This window comes from Phyllostomus discolor, chromosome 4, assembly GCF_004126475.2.
Source record: "Phyllostomus discolor isolate MPI-MPIP mPhyDis1 chromosome 4, mPhyDis1.pri.v3, whole genome shotgun sequence".
NCBI classification, from domain to species: Eukaryota; Metazoa; Chordata; class Mammalia; order Chiroptera; family Phyllostomidae; genus Phyllostomus; species Phyllostomus discolor.
The window spans coordinates 3,675,056-3,690,728 of NC_040906.2; the positions used below are offsets into that span (position 1 = coordinate 3,675,056).

The window sequence follows — 15,673 nt, forward strand, 5'->3', positions numbered from 1 at the left end:
ACTGTGTCCTGCGAGGCTGAGGCTTTCACCGTCCAGCCATGTGCCTGCGGCCGACGCTGCGGGAGTGCGAAGCCCACCCACCCTGTGGGCTCTCCCAGGTCACCTCTCGTCCCCCAGGAGCACCCTTCTCAGTGGAAAGGGTGCATCTCACCAAAGGTGGCACCTGGGCCTCTCCCAGCCCCTGACACGTCAGGGCCCCTGTCCTGCTGTCCCTACTTGTCTGTACCTACACCTCTGCCTCCAGCTGCTGCCCTCCTGATCTCTCCCTTCTTTTGGGCCTTCCCCACCGCCTCCCTTGATCTGCCCACACCACTCGCCTCTCCGGTGCCTGCTGACTCAGCCCCAGAGCGGAGCGTGGCGGGTCACTGCCCTCCTGTATCTGCACCACCCTCTGGGTGCCCAGTGCAGAGGCCGCACCCCGAGCAGCAGCGGGGCCTGGCCGGCCGAAAAGGGACCCAGAGGAAAGCCCGACCCGCGGCCCCTGGGCCCTCCCAGCTCCCCTGGAGTTTCACAAGCTTCACTAAGGGAGGCCTTTGCAGTTTCATCTTCAGCCACAATTAAACATATCTGATCATTTTCCTTTTTTCTTCTAAATTGTACATTTCTTGAGGACAGGGGCCAAATCCTCATGAGCTGTGACTACAGGGGGCATTTTTGTGGCTGGCACCTGCATGCTCGGCTCACCAGGCCACGGCGACCCCTCGGTCCCCTACCTTGACCCCCCCATGAACCCTCTGACCCGGCAGGCTCTGCCCCTTCACGTGGTCAACGAGGATGTTCAGCTTCGGTCGTCCAGCCACTGACCTGCGCAGGTGTGCGTGGCCGCATGGGACGGCGGGGCCCGCCCGCTACCCGGCGGTGTGCGCTGCTGGCTTAGCGGTTTCTGTCGGTTTCATTGTTGTTGTCTTAGGGGTTCTCTGGGTTTGGGGGTGTTTTTTCTTTCCTTAGGGTACTGTAAAGCACGGTGGCATTGTCTGTAGAGGACATGCTGGTATTTATGTGCATTGACACTGAATAAATATAAAGCATTTAAGCTCTTGGCATTGGGAATTCTAGTCGAATTTCACTGAAATCATTTTCGTTGTCTTTTTTTTTCTTCCAGGGAAAAGAAGAGCACGTCCTTCAGGATGGAAGATCGGTGATTTTGTGTTAGAAAACTCGAAGCTAAACATCTGTAGTCAAGTTATTTTACAGAGTGTTTTCCCTCTTCCCTCTTATTCTGTGTGTGTGTTTCATTCTCAAGGATATGTTAGAGCTCGCTTCAGTTTTCTGCCCCTCAAAGCAAATCTCACTGGAATCGGTTTTGCCGAGATGCATCCGACTTCTTGGTGACCAAATTATTGGAATAAAGTTTTGTGATTAGAAGTGCTAATGTTACGCTTTAGAGGGCTGCTTTGCTCGTGTTTCCTGTGCTAATTTTAGACTTGCGTGTGTATTTCCCATCTCCCCAGAGAAACTGTTTGCTATGAAGCCGAAGTTGAAAAATACAGCCGCTGGGTCTTTTACGTTCAGACCCGTGGGGCTTGGTGCCTTCCGGATCAGGAGGCAGCAGACTGCAGCACCACTCACCCATAAAAAGTGATTTTCCGTGCTGTTAGAGGAGAGCGGGCTGCGTTCCCACAGCCCCGGGACAGTCCCCGAGCGCGCTGGCAGCCGCACGGCGCCCATGCCGCCTCGAGACCCTTCCTGGCGGAGCGTCTCCGGCAGTGGAACGTTTTCGGGTGTTCGGGGCGCAGCAACCAAGCCCACGCCGAGTGATTGTTTCATTGCCACGTGTTGCGGGTTTTTTAATTTTAAATAAAGATTCCAGATAAGATGACACGTCTCCCTTCCCATCCCTCCCCCAGGCTGTCGCTGTCCTGAGAATCGTGGTCCTTTCCCAGCTACGGCTCTGTGCTGGGGGCCACGTGACCCGTGTGTGTGTGTGGGGGGGGGGGGGCTCAGGCTCCATCACGAAGTCCCACGGGCTGGGTGGTTCACACCACAGGTGTTTATTTCTCCCAGTGCTGGAGGCCGGGAGTCCGAGCCCCGGCTGTCCCCGTGGCCCAGTTGTGGCCAGGGCTCTTCCCAGCCTGGCCTGCAGACAGGGCCTCCTCGCTGCCCGCCCTCGTGTGGCAGGTGCTGGCAGCTCCTATACGGCACTGATCCCGCCATAAAGGCCCATCTTGGCTCCCCTCACACTGAGGTTAGAGCTTCCATGTGGGAATCAGTCGGCGGGGGGGGGGGGGGGGGGGGGGGGGGGGGGCGCCTGGAGGGGGCCTGGCCAGTCCCGAGCCTGTGAATCAGGGGAGGCTGGCGGGGCTGCTGGCTCAGGCTTGGCCGAGGCTGCAACTCTAGACCCTGTCTCTCTATCGGGAAGACTATCGCTCCTGCCCCAAACTGCCTGTGCCTTGCAGGCCCCCAACCCGTGGCCCAGCCCGCCTGTGCTAAGGTCTCTGGCCACCCTCCCTTGCCAGGGAGCCTGGAAATGCGGGGTTTCGATGCCCTCTACCGTCCAGCAGAGGGCGGTGAGGCAGCAGGGACTCTGAGCCGGCACGTAGGCTGTGCTGGTGACGGCCAGTAAATTACAGGATGCTGCCCTCTGGTGGCTGTGACGTCTAGTTGGTGGACACCTCCTTCCCGTTGGAGTGGGCCCCCCCCCCCGGGTGCAGAGGCTGCTCTGAGACCGGCTCCCTGGCATGGCTGCGGGTAGCGGGCGCCATCAGCATGGAGGGACGAGGCAGAGGTGCCAGCGAAGACGCCAAGGCACATCCTGGCCCTGGGGTGCCATCCCCTTACAGCCCGGAGCCTGCACTCCACGTGGCGATAGAGGTTTATTTCAGGGGGTAGGAAGGGACACCGATTATCTCAGAACAACGCTTTCCTCACAAACTACTGGGAGTTCCCGCGGTCCGCCCAGCGGTGGGGGGTGGGGGGGGGCAGTGTGTGGCTTCCATCCGGCCACCTAGGAGACGCCCTCGGTGGGGGTGGGAAGCCGGTGCTGACTGCAGGTGTCCAGGATTTGGAGGGTGTCCATCGCCGCCCTCCGGACCCCAGGGTCCGAGTCCAGCTGGAGCTCCTGGAGAGCTGGGGGGGAGACGAACGGGAGGATCGGCACCCTGGCGGGCTGGCCGCACCCGCTCTGGCCCGCACCTCTGCCCGCCGGGGCTGGGGAGCCAGCGACGGGCCAGGGGCTGCAGATGTGGAGGCCCCGGGTGCGAAGCCAGCCGCCGGCCCGTGGAGCTGTGTCTTCACGCACATCTCCCGTCGCCCGGGGCCTCCCTTGTGAAACAGGGACGGAGGGACCCCCCAGAACCCGGGTGCCACCTCGATCGGCTGAAGGAACCGGGGCAGAAGCATTCCATAAATGTGTGTGAAGGGGAAGGGGACACAGGCCAGGGAACAAAGGGTCACACACCCCTCCCCCCCCAAAGAGGGTTGTCTTCCTTGGACAGCCCTCTGCAGCAGGGCCACCCATCTCTGTGCCCTGGCTACAACCTCAACTCCCCCCCCCAAAAGCCCCAGGCACGGGTGAGCGGGCAGCCCCCGCTCCGCAGGTGCAGTGGGATCTCCACGACTTACAGTTGCGCAGCGCCGCGAAGTCCAGCTTCTTCAGGTAGTGCTCGGACATCTGCTTCATGATGATCCCTAAGGGGCGGCCGGAGGAGGGCTCACCACCCACAGCAGGCCAGCCCGGGGCCGGCTCTACCTTGTGAGGTGTCCGCTCAGGACGCCTAGCTGACGGTCGGGCAGGTGAGCGGCGGCACGGTGAGCAGGGGGCCCAGAGGGGACTCCCACCTGAGCTCTGGCCCCGACACCTGTCCCCGGCCCCTCTCGCCCCGGGTCTGACCCGACGGCCACCCAGGGCCCTCCGGCATCAGGGCACACCAGCCGCCTCACCTGCCAGGTTGCAGGAAGCCATTCTGATCCTGGACAAGTTACTTTTAATGTAGGTCATTGTTTCCAGCAAGAAACCGTAGAGGACAGCAGGCTTCTTCTGAGTCTGCGGGAAAACGAGGGCCACGGGGCCGCGGAGGCTGAGGTCCCGGGGCCAGGCTGCTCACGCGCCTGCGCGGCCTGCCTGCCTGACGTGAGGGGGTCCGCCCAGAGAGGGCGGGTGCCCGCTCCCGCGTCACACAGCAGGCTGGAAACCGGGCGAGCCGCAGCCCCCACCATGCTCCCGTCTGACCCAGAGAAGGGCCGAGTTTGCCGCGGGCGGTCCGGTACAGAAGCCGATGGCCACGGGTGGTCCTTATGCACCGGAGACGGGACCAGCCTGAATTAACAGCTTTTATATGGATTACTTGTTGAAATGAGAGTGATTTGGATCTTCTGGGTTCAATGAAACCTATGATTAAATGTGCTTTCATCTTTTTTCACTTTTCTTTTTTTTTTTAGTCCCTGGATTTTTTTTTAATTTTACTTTAATCATTGTTCAAGTACAGTTTTCTCCCCTTTTTTTTTCACTTTTCTTAACGCAGGTATTAGCAAACTTAAAAACGGGCATGCCGCTGGCGGTCATTTCTGTCAGACGGTGCTAGCCTGCACGCATCCCGTCTGGGGGGTGAACACGGGGTCACAGGACAGGACTCCAGGGCCACCGAGACCCTAAGCCCCAGGCCACTGGGCAGCCGCCTGCAGCAGGCCGGCCACCCTCGGGGTCCTCACCAGGACAGAGCACAGGGTCATCTGGAGAGCGGCCGTCGTCTCGTCTGCCCCGCAGCCGGCCCTTCGCACCAGGGAGTCTTCCAGGGCCTTGCAGCCCCAGAAGTGCGCGCACTGACACATGGTCTCCAGGCAGGCCTGCGGGGACACAGGGCAGGAGGGCCGGAGCCCTGTCGGGCGCAGGCAGGGTTCCCACGAGGGGCGGGGCTTGTGGGCGGGGCTGGCCGGCGGGCGGGCTGCCCAGGAAGCAGGAGGGCCACTGGTGGGCGGACCCCTGGGACCAGAGCCCCGCCCCCCACCAGGTCTCGGCCGTGTGCGCATTCCACAAAAGCTCCTTAGGGGCAGATGCGGCCCGCTTGCGCCCTCAGCAGCCCTGCCAGGGACGTGCCCTTCCAGGGCATCGGGCTGGGGCCTGACTGGGGTTGGCAGGACCTGGGTGAGCCCTTTTACCCCCCAGACACCCTGCACCCAGCTCCCCCGCCCCTGAATGCTGCACCAGCTGGGTTTCAGGGTTCTGGCCGCCCGTGGGGTCAGGTCCCGGGACAGTGCCCAGAGGAGACTGGAGGGCAGGCAGAGAAGGCTGGGCATCTGCCCCCCACCCAGGGGTAGCAGTGGCAGCAGCCTCGGCTGGGCTAGTCCCTGACCCTCCCCGTCCCACGCTGGTCCCCAGGGCCTGTCCTCTTTGTGGCTCATTCATGCGAAATCACAGTGGGAGCCCCGGACAGGGAGGTGGAAGCTGTCTCCGAGAGGTGACGCTTCGTGCCCTGGGCCACCAGTGTCCCCAAGGCAGAGCCCAGGTAGGGAGGCAGGATGAGGACTAAGCCAACAGTCGGGGGGAGGGGGTGCAGCAGGACTCCCCTCCCCTGCCTGAGGATGCCTCGCGACCTCCCCCACCCCACGTGCAGCCCTTACAGCAGCAGGACTGAGGGGCCTTGGGACCCCACGTCTGGGGACTAAGGACCCAGTTAGAAATGAGCTGTTGAGGACCCCTCGCTCGCAGCCAGTGGTATCCCCGCAACTGTATCTGCCCCCTGTGTTCTGCAGACCAGCCCTCATCCCAGCCGCCGGTCCACCGCCTTCTCCCCAGTCCATACAGGAGGACAGGGAGGGAGAAGACAGAGGTCAGGGTCGTGGGCCGTGTGTGAGTGACAGGTCCCCTACGCAGGTGTCCCCCAGCCAGCCGGCGCTGGCCTGAGAGGCAGCAGTTAGACTGTTACCCGGGTCCCTGCCCCTCCCTCCTCCCACCCAAAGCATCAGAGGTGCTGGGACTCGGGAGGAAGGGGAACCAGATGCACAGCCGGGCACAGCCCGCCCCTCCCCCCACAGGCCTGCCCCTGGGGCGTGGGCGAGGGCAGGTCTGGGTGAGTTTCCAACGTGACTGAACATTAGCACCCAACAGTGAATGTGGCAGAAGAAAGGGCAGTCGGTGGGGGTAACTGGGGAGGAAGGAAACTCAGCCCCCACGAAGCCGAGACTCCTCCATAAGTCAGTGTGTGGTCACCTTGAAGGGTCCCTTTCCCTGGCCCAGCATGTGGCCCCCAGGCTCGTGAGTGGGGCTGGATGCGAAAGGGCAGACGGTCCCGGGGTTGGTGGGGTAGGTGGGGGAGCCCACAGGTGGCTGAGCCGGTGGACCCAGAAAACATTTCCCCTTTGCGGGAGAGCAGGCCCCGACTCCGGGGCCCGAGGCCGAGGGAGCGCCTTACCTGGGCTGCGTCAGGGCAGGGGTCCTGGCAGTGCAGCAGGAGGGGGACCCAGGCCTTCCTCACCTCCTCCTTGAAGAAGTGCTTCTTGGAGATCCTGACCACCTTGGCCAGCGCCCCGAAGAGGTGGAAGGCCCTGGAACGCAGCAGCTCGCTCTCCTGCAGCCGGGGACGCACGCACGGGGTGGCTCTGGAGCTCGGGGGACCACCGGCCCGGCAGAGCCCCAGCCATGCCCCAGCCAAAGCCCTTTCTGATGCCCCGACCCCGGCAAAGGCTCCTGGGCTGCCCCTCCAGGACGGAGGACAGAGGTTGCCCTGCAGGGCTCCCGGGCGCGGCCTCACTCACTGGGTGTGGCCTCTGCTTCCCAGAGGAAGGCTGTGCGGAGTCTGCCCCACACACTGCCCCTCGGGGTTCCCACCCCGCCCGTCACGACGGTCACAGGGGCCCCGAGAGCTGCCCCTGAGGGCTACAAGGAATTGGAAGGGAAAACTCATCCCCTAGTAGCAGGGAGAAAGGCCCTGTGAGCGCTGTAAGATGTTTGTTTGTTTGTTTGTTTGTTTGTTTGTTTGTTTGTTACAGGGTCCCACCATCGGCCAATCAACACACCAGCATCAGGCAGGACCTGCCGCCCTGCCTGCTCCAGGGAGGCCTCTGCGGCAGCCCCCTGAGGGCCTGGGCCCAAGGAGGCTTCCGTCCAACTCACGTTGTCGAAGAAGGACCTGCACTGCTCAGAGATGGCGTCGAAGAAGGACCCCACGTCCCCTTCGCGGAGCTCGGCCAGGATCTTGGCCAGGGCCTCCATGCCCGCACAGGGCACGCTGGCGCTGGCGCTGGCGCCGCCGCCCACGCCCTGCAGGGCACACAGACAGGTCTCCAGGAGCAGCTTCCGGTAACGCCTCACCTGGGGGGCGGGAGGGGGGCACGGCCAGCCGTCAGCTGCAGGGCTGGCCTCCGCGTGACCGGGACGCTGCAGCACCCGGGCCCTCAGCCCCCGGGGCCCTGCGTCCTGGGCCCCGGGGGGTTCAAGGGCGCAGCACCTTCCTGGGGGCGCCCAGGGCCATGTTGCCCAGGGCACGCAGGGACAGCACCCGCAGGACCTCGTCCCTCTGGCGCACGCCCCGCTCCAGCAGCAGCACGGCCGGCTTCAGCAGCTTCTCCTGGTACAGAATTGGGTCTCTCATGAACTGGAAAGGAGAACTCGTTGCCGTTACCCCCGAGAGAGGCCCGTTTCCCGGCCACGGGCGGGGCGTGCGCGCTATTCAGTGCACAGAATGGTCTCCCGTGCCTGGGGGCGGGATCCGGAGCCCCTGCCCTCGGAGGCGCCTGAGTGCCTGCCCCTGAAATCAGTCCCCCAAGAGAGCTGGGGGACCGCCCCCACTCCTCCCCAGCCCCGCCCCCCGCCCCCCAAGCGGCCAGCCCCGCGCCTCACTTCCACGCAGATGGCTGTGCTGCTGATGCGGCAGCTGGGGGCCTCCAAGGCCATGCCCCTGAGCACCAGCTCCGACAGCCTCTGACGGGAGCCCTCCGCGTTCTGGATGCACAGCCTGTGGCGGGGGGGGGGGGGGGGGGGGGGGGGGGGGGGGACCACAGCCCACCGGGCGGGGAGGGCGTCTCAGCTCCAGCCGACCAGAGCCGCTGGGGAGCCGGGCGCCTGTGGGCGGGGCTGACGCCGCGGGGCCGCTCCCTCCCCACCAGGGGGCGTCACTGAAGCACCTACTCTCTACCATCTCGTTATAAAAAGAGTTCTGGCGAGGGCTGCTCCTGGGGGACCAGGACCCGGGACTCTCCCGTCCCAGCCCTGCTCAGAAACCCGTGTGACCTTGGCCAAGCCCAGCAGCCTCCAACCTCCCATCTGCTGCTCTGCAGCGTGAAGGGCTGGAAGGATTCCCTGTGCCTCTCTGCTTGCTCCCACCATCCCAAAGGTGTTCCACCATCACCTAGACCCTCCGCGAGTCGCGCTGCCCGCCGCCACCGCCGCCGCCGCGGGAGCCGGGGCGCCCACCTGGCCAGCAGGCCCGCTCCCTGCAGGAAGGTCGAGCTGCTGCCCAGCAGGGCCCACACGCCCTGCTCTTCCAGGGTGTGCACCAGGTGCTCGCTGCTGAGTCTCCAGAACAAAAGCTTCATGGATTTGACTGCGACCCTGGAAGGAGACAGGACCGTGTCACGACGTGGTGGCACCCACGGCGCCTCAGAGGGGCGAGCACAGCACCCGGGTCTGTGACTCGGGCTCCCGACACCTGCTGGGCCTCGCTCGGGGGCTACACTGGTCTGCCCTGTGCGGGACGCCGGGGAGGGAGAGCTGTCAGTGAGATCGGCCTCCAGAGACTTCTCCTCCCCGCCAGGAGGGGGCGACGAGGGCCTCTCGGTGGAGGCTGCTGGAGGCCACGTCCCGCCAGCCCGGAGCCCTGGAGAGCACCTCTGCGGATTGATCTCCTCGGGCAGGGTGCCCGTGCGGATGAGTCTCCACGTCTTCAGGACCGGGGACGCGGCCTCCGGCCCCTGGCTGCCGCCGAGCTGCATCAGGAGGGTGTAGACCAGGTCCGGGAAGAGGTCCCGGAGCGGGTCGTCCTTGTCCACCTTCTCGATGAGGAGCTGCATGGTGCAGAGGATCTGCAGGGAGAAGGCCAGCGGGCACCGGGTTCCTACGCGGAACCCCCGCGCAGCCCCGGGGCCGGCCCCCGAGACTCACCATCAGCGGGTCCACCGCGGCCAGGCGCCAGACGTCGGCCTTCGAGGTGGCGGTGGCCCTGGGGGCGAACCGTGACTGCAGCCGGCCCATCAGCCCCTGGAGCATCAGCCGAGCAAAGGGCACGTTGTCCGCCACGGCCAGCCACACCTCCTTCAGGTGGCTGGCCAAAGACAGAGGGCAAGGACCGCGAGTTACCTGCCACGTGCCCTGCCAGACAGGAGCCTCTTGGGACCCCCGGCGGCGGCGGCACCCTGAGTAGCGGACAGGCTCCAGAGGCTGAATCTCAGGCAGCTGGAGAGAGCTGCTAGAAGTTCGTAACTAGACCCCAGGTCCCTGGCTCCACGCCCAGCCGCCGGCCTGTGCCCTGGCTCACGGAAGCCCTGAGAAAGCCACGCCCCCCCCCACGCAAAGCCGCAGCTCCACAGCTAGGTGACCTCGGAGGTCCCCCCAGGGCCCCCTGTTTGTTTGATGACCTATGGACACCTGTGGTGACAGCCTCCACGTGCCCGGCCTGTGTCAGGCGGGCCCTGGGCGCTGGCCGGCGCCTGTGTCCTGCCTCCCACCAGCACATCTTTGAGGAAGAGGGGGCGAAGCCTGCAGGGGTCAGGTGGCCGGCCACACTACAGCCTTAAGGGGCTTTCCTAGGCCCCACGGCCCAGCCCGTGGCCTGGCTGAGAAGGGAAGGGGCCCCTGCGCAGGAGGGACCTGGTCACGCAGGTTCAGGGAGGTGGCATCCTGGTGGGTTCTAAAGAGACAAGCCCAGCAGGATCCACTGGAGCAAGGAGATGGATGCAAGAACTGCCTGTCAGCATTCACAAAACTGGGTGTGCGGCTCCCCAAAGGCTGGACCTTGCGAGGGAGAGGGAGAGGCAGAGACGAGGCGGCGGGGGCGGGGTGGGGGGGCGGCGGGCACCCACCTCTGCATGGGCAGGGGCTGCCTCAGCAGCGACGTGAGCACCGTCTCCCGGTGGTGGCGAGCCAGCAGCAGGACGCCCTCGACCAGGCACTGCCGCACCTCCGGGTGGTCCACCACGGGCAGGTGGGCCAGGATGGCGCCCAGGATCTCAGCCACCTCAGGGGGGGGGGGGGGGGGGGCGGGGCATCACCAGGGCTGCCCGGCCCCCACGGGGGGCCTCTTGCCTTCATCCTAGCACACACCCCCGCTCCAGGGGCTCCGGCCCAACGGGACGCTGGGGTGGTTCTACCGCCAGCACCCTCCAACGGATCCGTCGGCCTTTTCCTGAACCTCATCAGGTTTTCGGTGTGGGAGGCAGTGCACTCGGACAGAGAGCACCTAGGGCCCTAGTCCACCGTCCACTGATGGACACTCAACCCTTTCTTTCTCGTTCTAGAACTCTCCTGCCTCCTGCTCCGTACAGCCAGGGGTCTGGGAGGCACTGTCAGCGAGGGCAGGCGGCCCGGCCGGTCCCCCCAGCCTGGGTGCGCCGGGCAGCCCCGGCCGCAGGCGGCCCGGCCCCGCTGTGCTACCTTGTCCTCCAGCTCCTTGACCCGCAGCTGGAGGAAGGCGCCGACCCAGGTGACGGAGGCCCGGTCGTGCTGGAGGCCCAGGGCCCCGAGGTTCTCGCAGAGCTTCTGGATGAGCGAGACCACGTCATCGCAGCTGAACTGCTTGCAAGCCACCTGGGAGCAGAGCGGGCCGTTCCTGGGGTCCGACCGCCAAGTCCCAGGCCCAAGCCCCTGACCCCTCCGGTCAACACCGACAGAACCTCCTCTCCCGCTGGACAGCAGGGCCCCTGCCCCCAGGCCCCCTCCTCCCTCCCCCCCCCACCTGCCTCCCGGCCTCCCAGCCTCTCTCGGCCCAATCTCCGGCCTGCTCAGGGTGCTTGTCACTCCTTCCAGAGCCTCCCAGCCACACCTCCACCTCCCACTCCCGGTCACCTGCCCCAGCCCCCTTGAACCGCCCCCCACAGGGAGCCTCACCCCAAACCCTCCCTATCCTGTCTTTACTCCCTAAAACCCTCCCTCAGGGTGTGCCCTAGGCCCTAAAGCTCCCCCCCACGAGGCCCCACCACCACCCCTGATGTGTCCCACCACTCCAAATGCCCCCTCCTCCGGGAGACCCCTCTGCCCCCTGAGGCCGATGTGACCTCGCCCCTCTGCAGCCCCGAGAGTGTGGGTAGCGCTGGGCACCTTCCATCACCAGCGTGCCACCAGCCCGCCCGTGCACCCAGGCCTTGAGTTCCCATCTCTCTGGGGCCCCTTCCCCCTCGGCGTGGCACACGTAAGGATGGGGAGCCGCTGGCCAGGGATGGTTCGGCACCTCCTGTGTGCCGCCAGGTCCCCGAGGGGACCGGCCCACCCTCCCCGGCCATCACCTCGGCGATCCTGGAGGACACCCTGAAGACCGTCTCCACCGCCGCGGCCCCGAGGTCCTCCTTACACCGCGCCAGCTCCTGCTCCGTGGACGCGTCCCAGGAAGAGCAGGTCTGGCTTGCTGCTGGGAGCACGGTTCCCGCGTGATCAGCACCCACCGCAGGTGCAGCCGCCGGCGGTGTCACGGCAGCTTCCTACCCCCGCGCTCGGGGTGCCTGGGCTCCGCCGACCCAACCCCACTGCGGCATCCGGCCTCCCGGCCCCTCCTGTGCCTCTGCCCTCACTGGGCCCCACGCCACCTCCGCATTCGGCCCAAACGCCACCCTCAGCTCATCTCCGGCCAGTGTTGCCGCGTCCCTGGTATCTGTGAGCTGGCCCTTGTCTCGCTGGGGCCCCTCAGTGCCCCCAGCACAGGCCTGCAGTGAGTGACGCTGAACCAATGAGCCTCTCCTTCCAGAAGCTTCCACGGCCTCTGCCTCCCTCCCGGCCTAGAGAGGCGGGTCCCACTGTCCATGTACCGTGAAGGTCCAGCAGGCAGGACAGGACATCTGCAGAGGCCATGCGCGTTCTTTCGTGGGAGTCGCAGGTGCCTGGGGCGATGAGTCCAACCAGCGTGCCGAACTGCCCCAGCTTCAGGGGGATCTGGGGGACGGGGGGCCTCAGGGGTCACACCCTCTGCCCCCTCCTACACACCAGGTGCTGCCCAGGGGCAGGGTCAAGGGTGGCCAGAGTGGGGGACCTCTGCTCTGAAAACACCACCCCATCCGGGACGGGAGAGCGTGCTGCCGTCTGACTGCTGCCCGAGTGTCTGCCCCCCGCCCGGACCCCGCAGCTGGGCCCCTGGAGGCTGAGCAGCCAGGACCTGGGGAGCCGGGCTGACCTCGGGCCCAGGTTCCGCGTCCGGGCGCCTGTCTTGTTCCCATAACAGAGCCCTGGGTTCCACCTGGGGCCTCCCCACTCACTAGCTGTGTGACCCGGGCCCCGTCTTCCTCCTTTGAGGACAGTGGCTCCTCCTCGTTCAGGCGGTGGGGTGGCAGGAGAACGGTGTCGGAAAACCCCGCACCAGGCCGCAGACCTGGCATAGCCCTTGTCCCGCCCACCTCGTTCTCCCCGCGTCCCAGTCCTGAGACCTGAGGCTGGTCCCCAGGCCCCAGCCCCAGGACACCTCTGTCCTCCCGCCTGTGCCGACCACCCCCAGACACCAGAACGCCTGAGACAACGGAGCGGACAAACGCAGGAGAGGTCCCCTCACGTCGTGCCGGACGATTAGCCAGCAAAAACAGGTCATCGCTTTTCTAGGTGTCCGTGGTGCTTGTCAGTGGTGCTTTGTGAAATTTGTCCTTGTTTAGTGACTTATTTTCTCAGTTTAAGGAAGCATGCACTTTTCTCACCCATGTGGTCGCCATCATGGTGCCCTTTGCCTTGGACAGGGTCGGCACCACGGCACACACCTCAGGCCCCGTGAAACCGAGATCCACACAAGCGGCAGCCCATCCTCACCCTCACCCCCACCCAGAGTCCCCGGCCGGCCCCCCAAGGGGTCTCACTCTCGTTCCCGGGTGAGGCGGCCTCGTCCCGAGGGACGCCGGCAGAACCCAGGCCCGAGGGGACGGGGCGCTCCGGCACTCACGCAGACGCCGATGCTTTCGACGTAGGCCTGCACGAGCCGAAGGTGCAGGTTCACCGCCTTCTCCCGCTCCCACTCTTTCTCCGACAGGATCCACTTCTCCAGGAGCTGCGGACAGAGCCAAGGACACAGAGGGGCCCTTAGAACCCCAGGGCCAGGCCTTCCCTGGCCATCCATTGCCTTCCATCATTCCGCCTGCTCAGAATCTGACTTCCAGCATTTCTGGCTGGTTCTAGACACTTCTGGTATTTTCTTCGCAGGCCGCACCACCGGGGTGGTGAGGTTTGGGGCGGGTGGGGGAAGCTCTCTCAGCAACCTCCCCGAGGCGGCTCCTGAGTAATGAGTGTGTTGGACCTTGGTCCAAATGTCTGCCGGCCCACAGCAGGGCCCGATGCCCAGCCTGCCCTGCGGTCCAGGGCACCCACCGTCATGAGTCCAACTACAGAGCTTAGTCGCACACGGAGCAGAAACTGGCGGAACCGAGAGGAGAAATAAATGACCCGCAATGACAGAGATCTCAGTGCCTCTTGCTCCGTAACCGAGAGAACAAGAGGACAGACCATCCGGAAGCATCCGGAGAACCCGAGCAACGCTGCCACCCGGCCCGTCTAACGGACGCTCAGGAGCGCGACACGGCAGAAGTCTTCCCGAGCGCCCACGGCAGAGCCGTCACCAAAGACAGGCCGCCCCCGGACGACAGAATACGTCTCCGCCGATGGAGGAGGGTTCGAATCCCACAAAGCACGTCCTCCGACTACAGCAGAGTGAAAGTAGGAACCAACACCGGAATGACTGCCGGGAAAAAGTCCTCAAACATCTGGAAATTTCTAGGAAACCCACGGGTCAAAGAGGAGATCGAAAGAGAAATCAGCACGTATTTTGAACGGGAATGAAGTGAGGACACGACCCGTCCGTGTCTGTGGGGCGCAGCCACCGAGAGCGAAGCCAGCACCCCCCTCACAGTCTACCGCCGACTCAGAGACGTGTTGTCGCGCTGCAGCAGCCGAGACAGGATGGCGCTGGCACCAACACAGGTGACTGCACCAGGGGAGCAGGACAGTGTTCAGCGATGGAGCCACAGGTACATGGTCAGGGCACTTTTGACAAAGGTGCAAAGGTAATTAGCTCAATGGAGAAAAGACTGTCTTTTCAACAAATGGTGCTGGAGCAATGGGTCACCTGTGTGCAGAAGTACAAAAGTTAAGTAAACTCTGATCCACACCTCCCACCAGGTGCAATGGTTAACCCTAACTATGTCGTAGACCTCACTGCAAAAGCTGAGACTGTAGAGTTTTACAAGAAAATACTTGTCATCTTGGGTGAAGCAACCATTTCTTAGATGGGATGGCAAAACCGTGATCCATAAAAGAAAAAGTAATGATAAATTAGACTTCCTCAAAATTTGAAACGACTGCTCTTCAATGGAGACTGAGGAATTCGTGAAAAGACGAGCCATAGACCGAGAAAAAATATTTGCAAATTGCATCACTGATAAAGGACTTGCATCTAGGAAATATGAAAACTCTGAAAACAGTAATAAGAAAAAACAACCTAATTAAAAAAAAAACAACTGCCAGCACCCTTCAAGAACGCCGGGATCGTAAAAGACGAAGACCGAGGGCCTGCTGCAGACCGAGGGGACCGAAGAGATGCGACAGTTCCGTCTGACCACGGTCCCAGCTGGACCCGGAGTCCGGGGGCACACGCACAGGGCGTTGCCGGAACCGTGAGTGAAGCTCACCACGGGCTGCCGACCACGGATCCGGACACAGCACCGCATCGGTGTGAAGTGTCTGATCCTGATCCGTGTGTTGTTGTGGAACACACCACTCTGGTTCTGAAAGTCCGCAACTGGCTCCCCATGATCTGAAAGGAGTGAGCGTGCATGTGTGTGCGTGTGTGTGTGTGAGAAAGAGAAAGACAAGACAGAGAAAAAAATCTGGCAAAAGATTAAGAACTGTGAATCAGGGAGAAAGGTATAGCAGAGCTCTTTTTACTATACTTGCTGCAACTTTTCAGCAAATTTGACATCTTAGCTGACTAACATGACCGAAACAATGTTGAACTCGTACCCCGGTTTCCCACTGAGAGCCCGGCCCCCCGACCAGCTCCCCGGTGGGGTGGGGGTGGCCCTGCCCAGCTCCCAGCCCTGCGCCGGCCTCTCACCTGCACCACCTCCTGCAGCCCCCGGGGGTCCAGCTGCCTGCACATGAGGCCTCCTATCAGCTGCTCCAGGGCACGCAGGGCGTTCTCATACAGGGCCTATGACGGGAGGCAGCAGGGAGGGGCACACAGTGTGAGGCGGCCTGACCGTCACCCCTTCTCCTTCCGCTCAGGTGCAGCTCTTTGCCCTCATCTTCTCACAGGACATACACGACCACCTCTCAGGAGGGACCCTTTTCACAGGGAGGGAATGGAACTCCCAGAGCCCAGTCCTGGAGGCACGGATGGCTACCTGACCTCAAAAGACTTGTCCTCCTTTTCCAACAGTGTTCCTGGGAAACAGTCCTCGGGTCTGGGACTACATTTCCCAGGACCCCCTGCATCGAGGTGGCACCATGTGACTGGGTTCTGGCCAACGGGAGGTGGGTAGAGAGGCTCTTGAACCTACAAGCTCCTCTTCCTCTCCCGGCTTCACGTCAGTGCCCAGGGGGACCTTGGGAACCACTCACTGAAGA

General features: G+C 63.7%; 1 protein-coding gene across 1 annotated transcript in view; it reads right to left on the bottom strand.

Moving 5' to 3' along the window:
- Nucleotides 1–2,787: 2,787 nt before the first annotated feature.
- MROH2A (maestro heat like repeat family member 2A) overlaps nucleotides 2,788–15,673 on the bottom strand; it is a 41,578-nt gene continuing 28,692 nt past the window's right edge. Inside the window, exons 25-41 of the mRNA XM_028509016.2 lie at nucleotides 15,162–15,257; nucleotides 12,999–13,103; nucleotides 11,887–12,010; nucleotides 11,371–11,489; nucleotides 10,523–10,675; nucleotides 9,952–10,106; nucleotides 9,035–9,194; nucleotides 8,762–8,955; nucleotides 8,348–8,485; nucleotides 7,775–7,889; nucleotides 7,383–7,529; nucleotides 7,049–7,246; nucleotides 6,348–6,503; nucleotides 4,648–4,782; nucleotides 3,880–3,982; nucleotides 3,562–3,627; nucleotides 2,788–3,066 (exon numbers count right to left, since the gene is read on the bottom strand). Of these exons, the coding sequence (XP_028364817.1) occupies nucleotides 2,945–3,066; nucleotides 3,562–3,627; nucleotides 3,880–3,982; nucleotides 4,648–4,782; nucleotides 6,348–6,503; nucleotides 7,049–7,246; nucleotides 7,383–7,529; nucleotides 7,775–7,889; nucleotides 8,348–8,485; nucleotides 8,762–8,955; nucleotides 9,035–9,194; nucleotides 9,952–10,106; nucleotides 10,523–10,675; nucleotides 11,371–11,489; nucleotides 11,887–12,010; nucleotides 12,999–13,103; nucleotides 15,162–15,257 (2,286 nt within the window). The 3' untranslated portion in view covers nucleotides 2,788–2,944. The remainder of the gene's footprint in view (nucleotides 3,067–3,561; nucleotides 3,628–3,879; nucleotides 3,983–4,647; nucleotides 4,783–6,347; nucleotides 6,504–7,048; nucleotides 7,247–7,382; nucleotides 7,530–7,774; nucleotides 7,890–8,347; nucleotides 8,486–8,761; nucleotides 8,956–9,034; nucleotides 9,195–9,951; nucleotides 10,107–10,522; nucleotides 10,676–11,370; nucleotides 11,490–11,886; nucleotides 12,011–12,998; nucleotides 13,104–15,161; nucleotides 15,258–15,673) is intronic.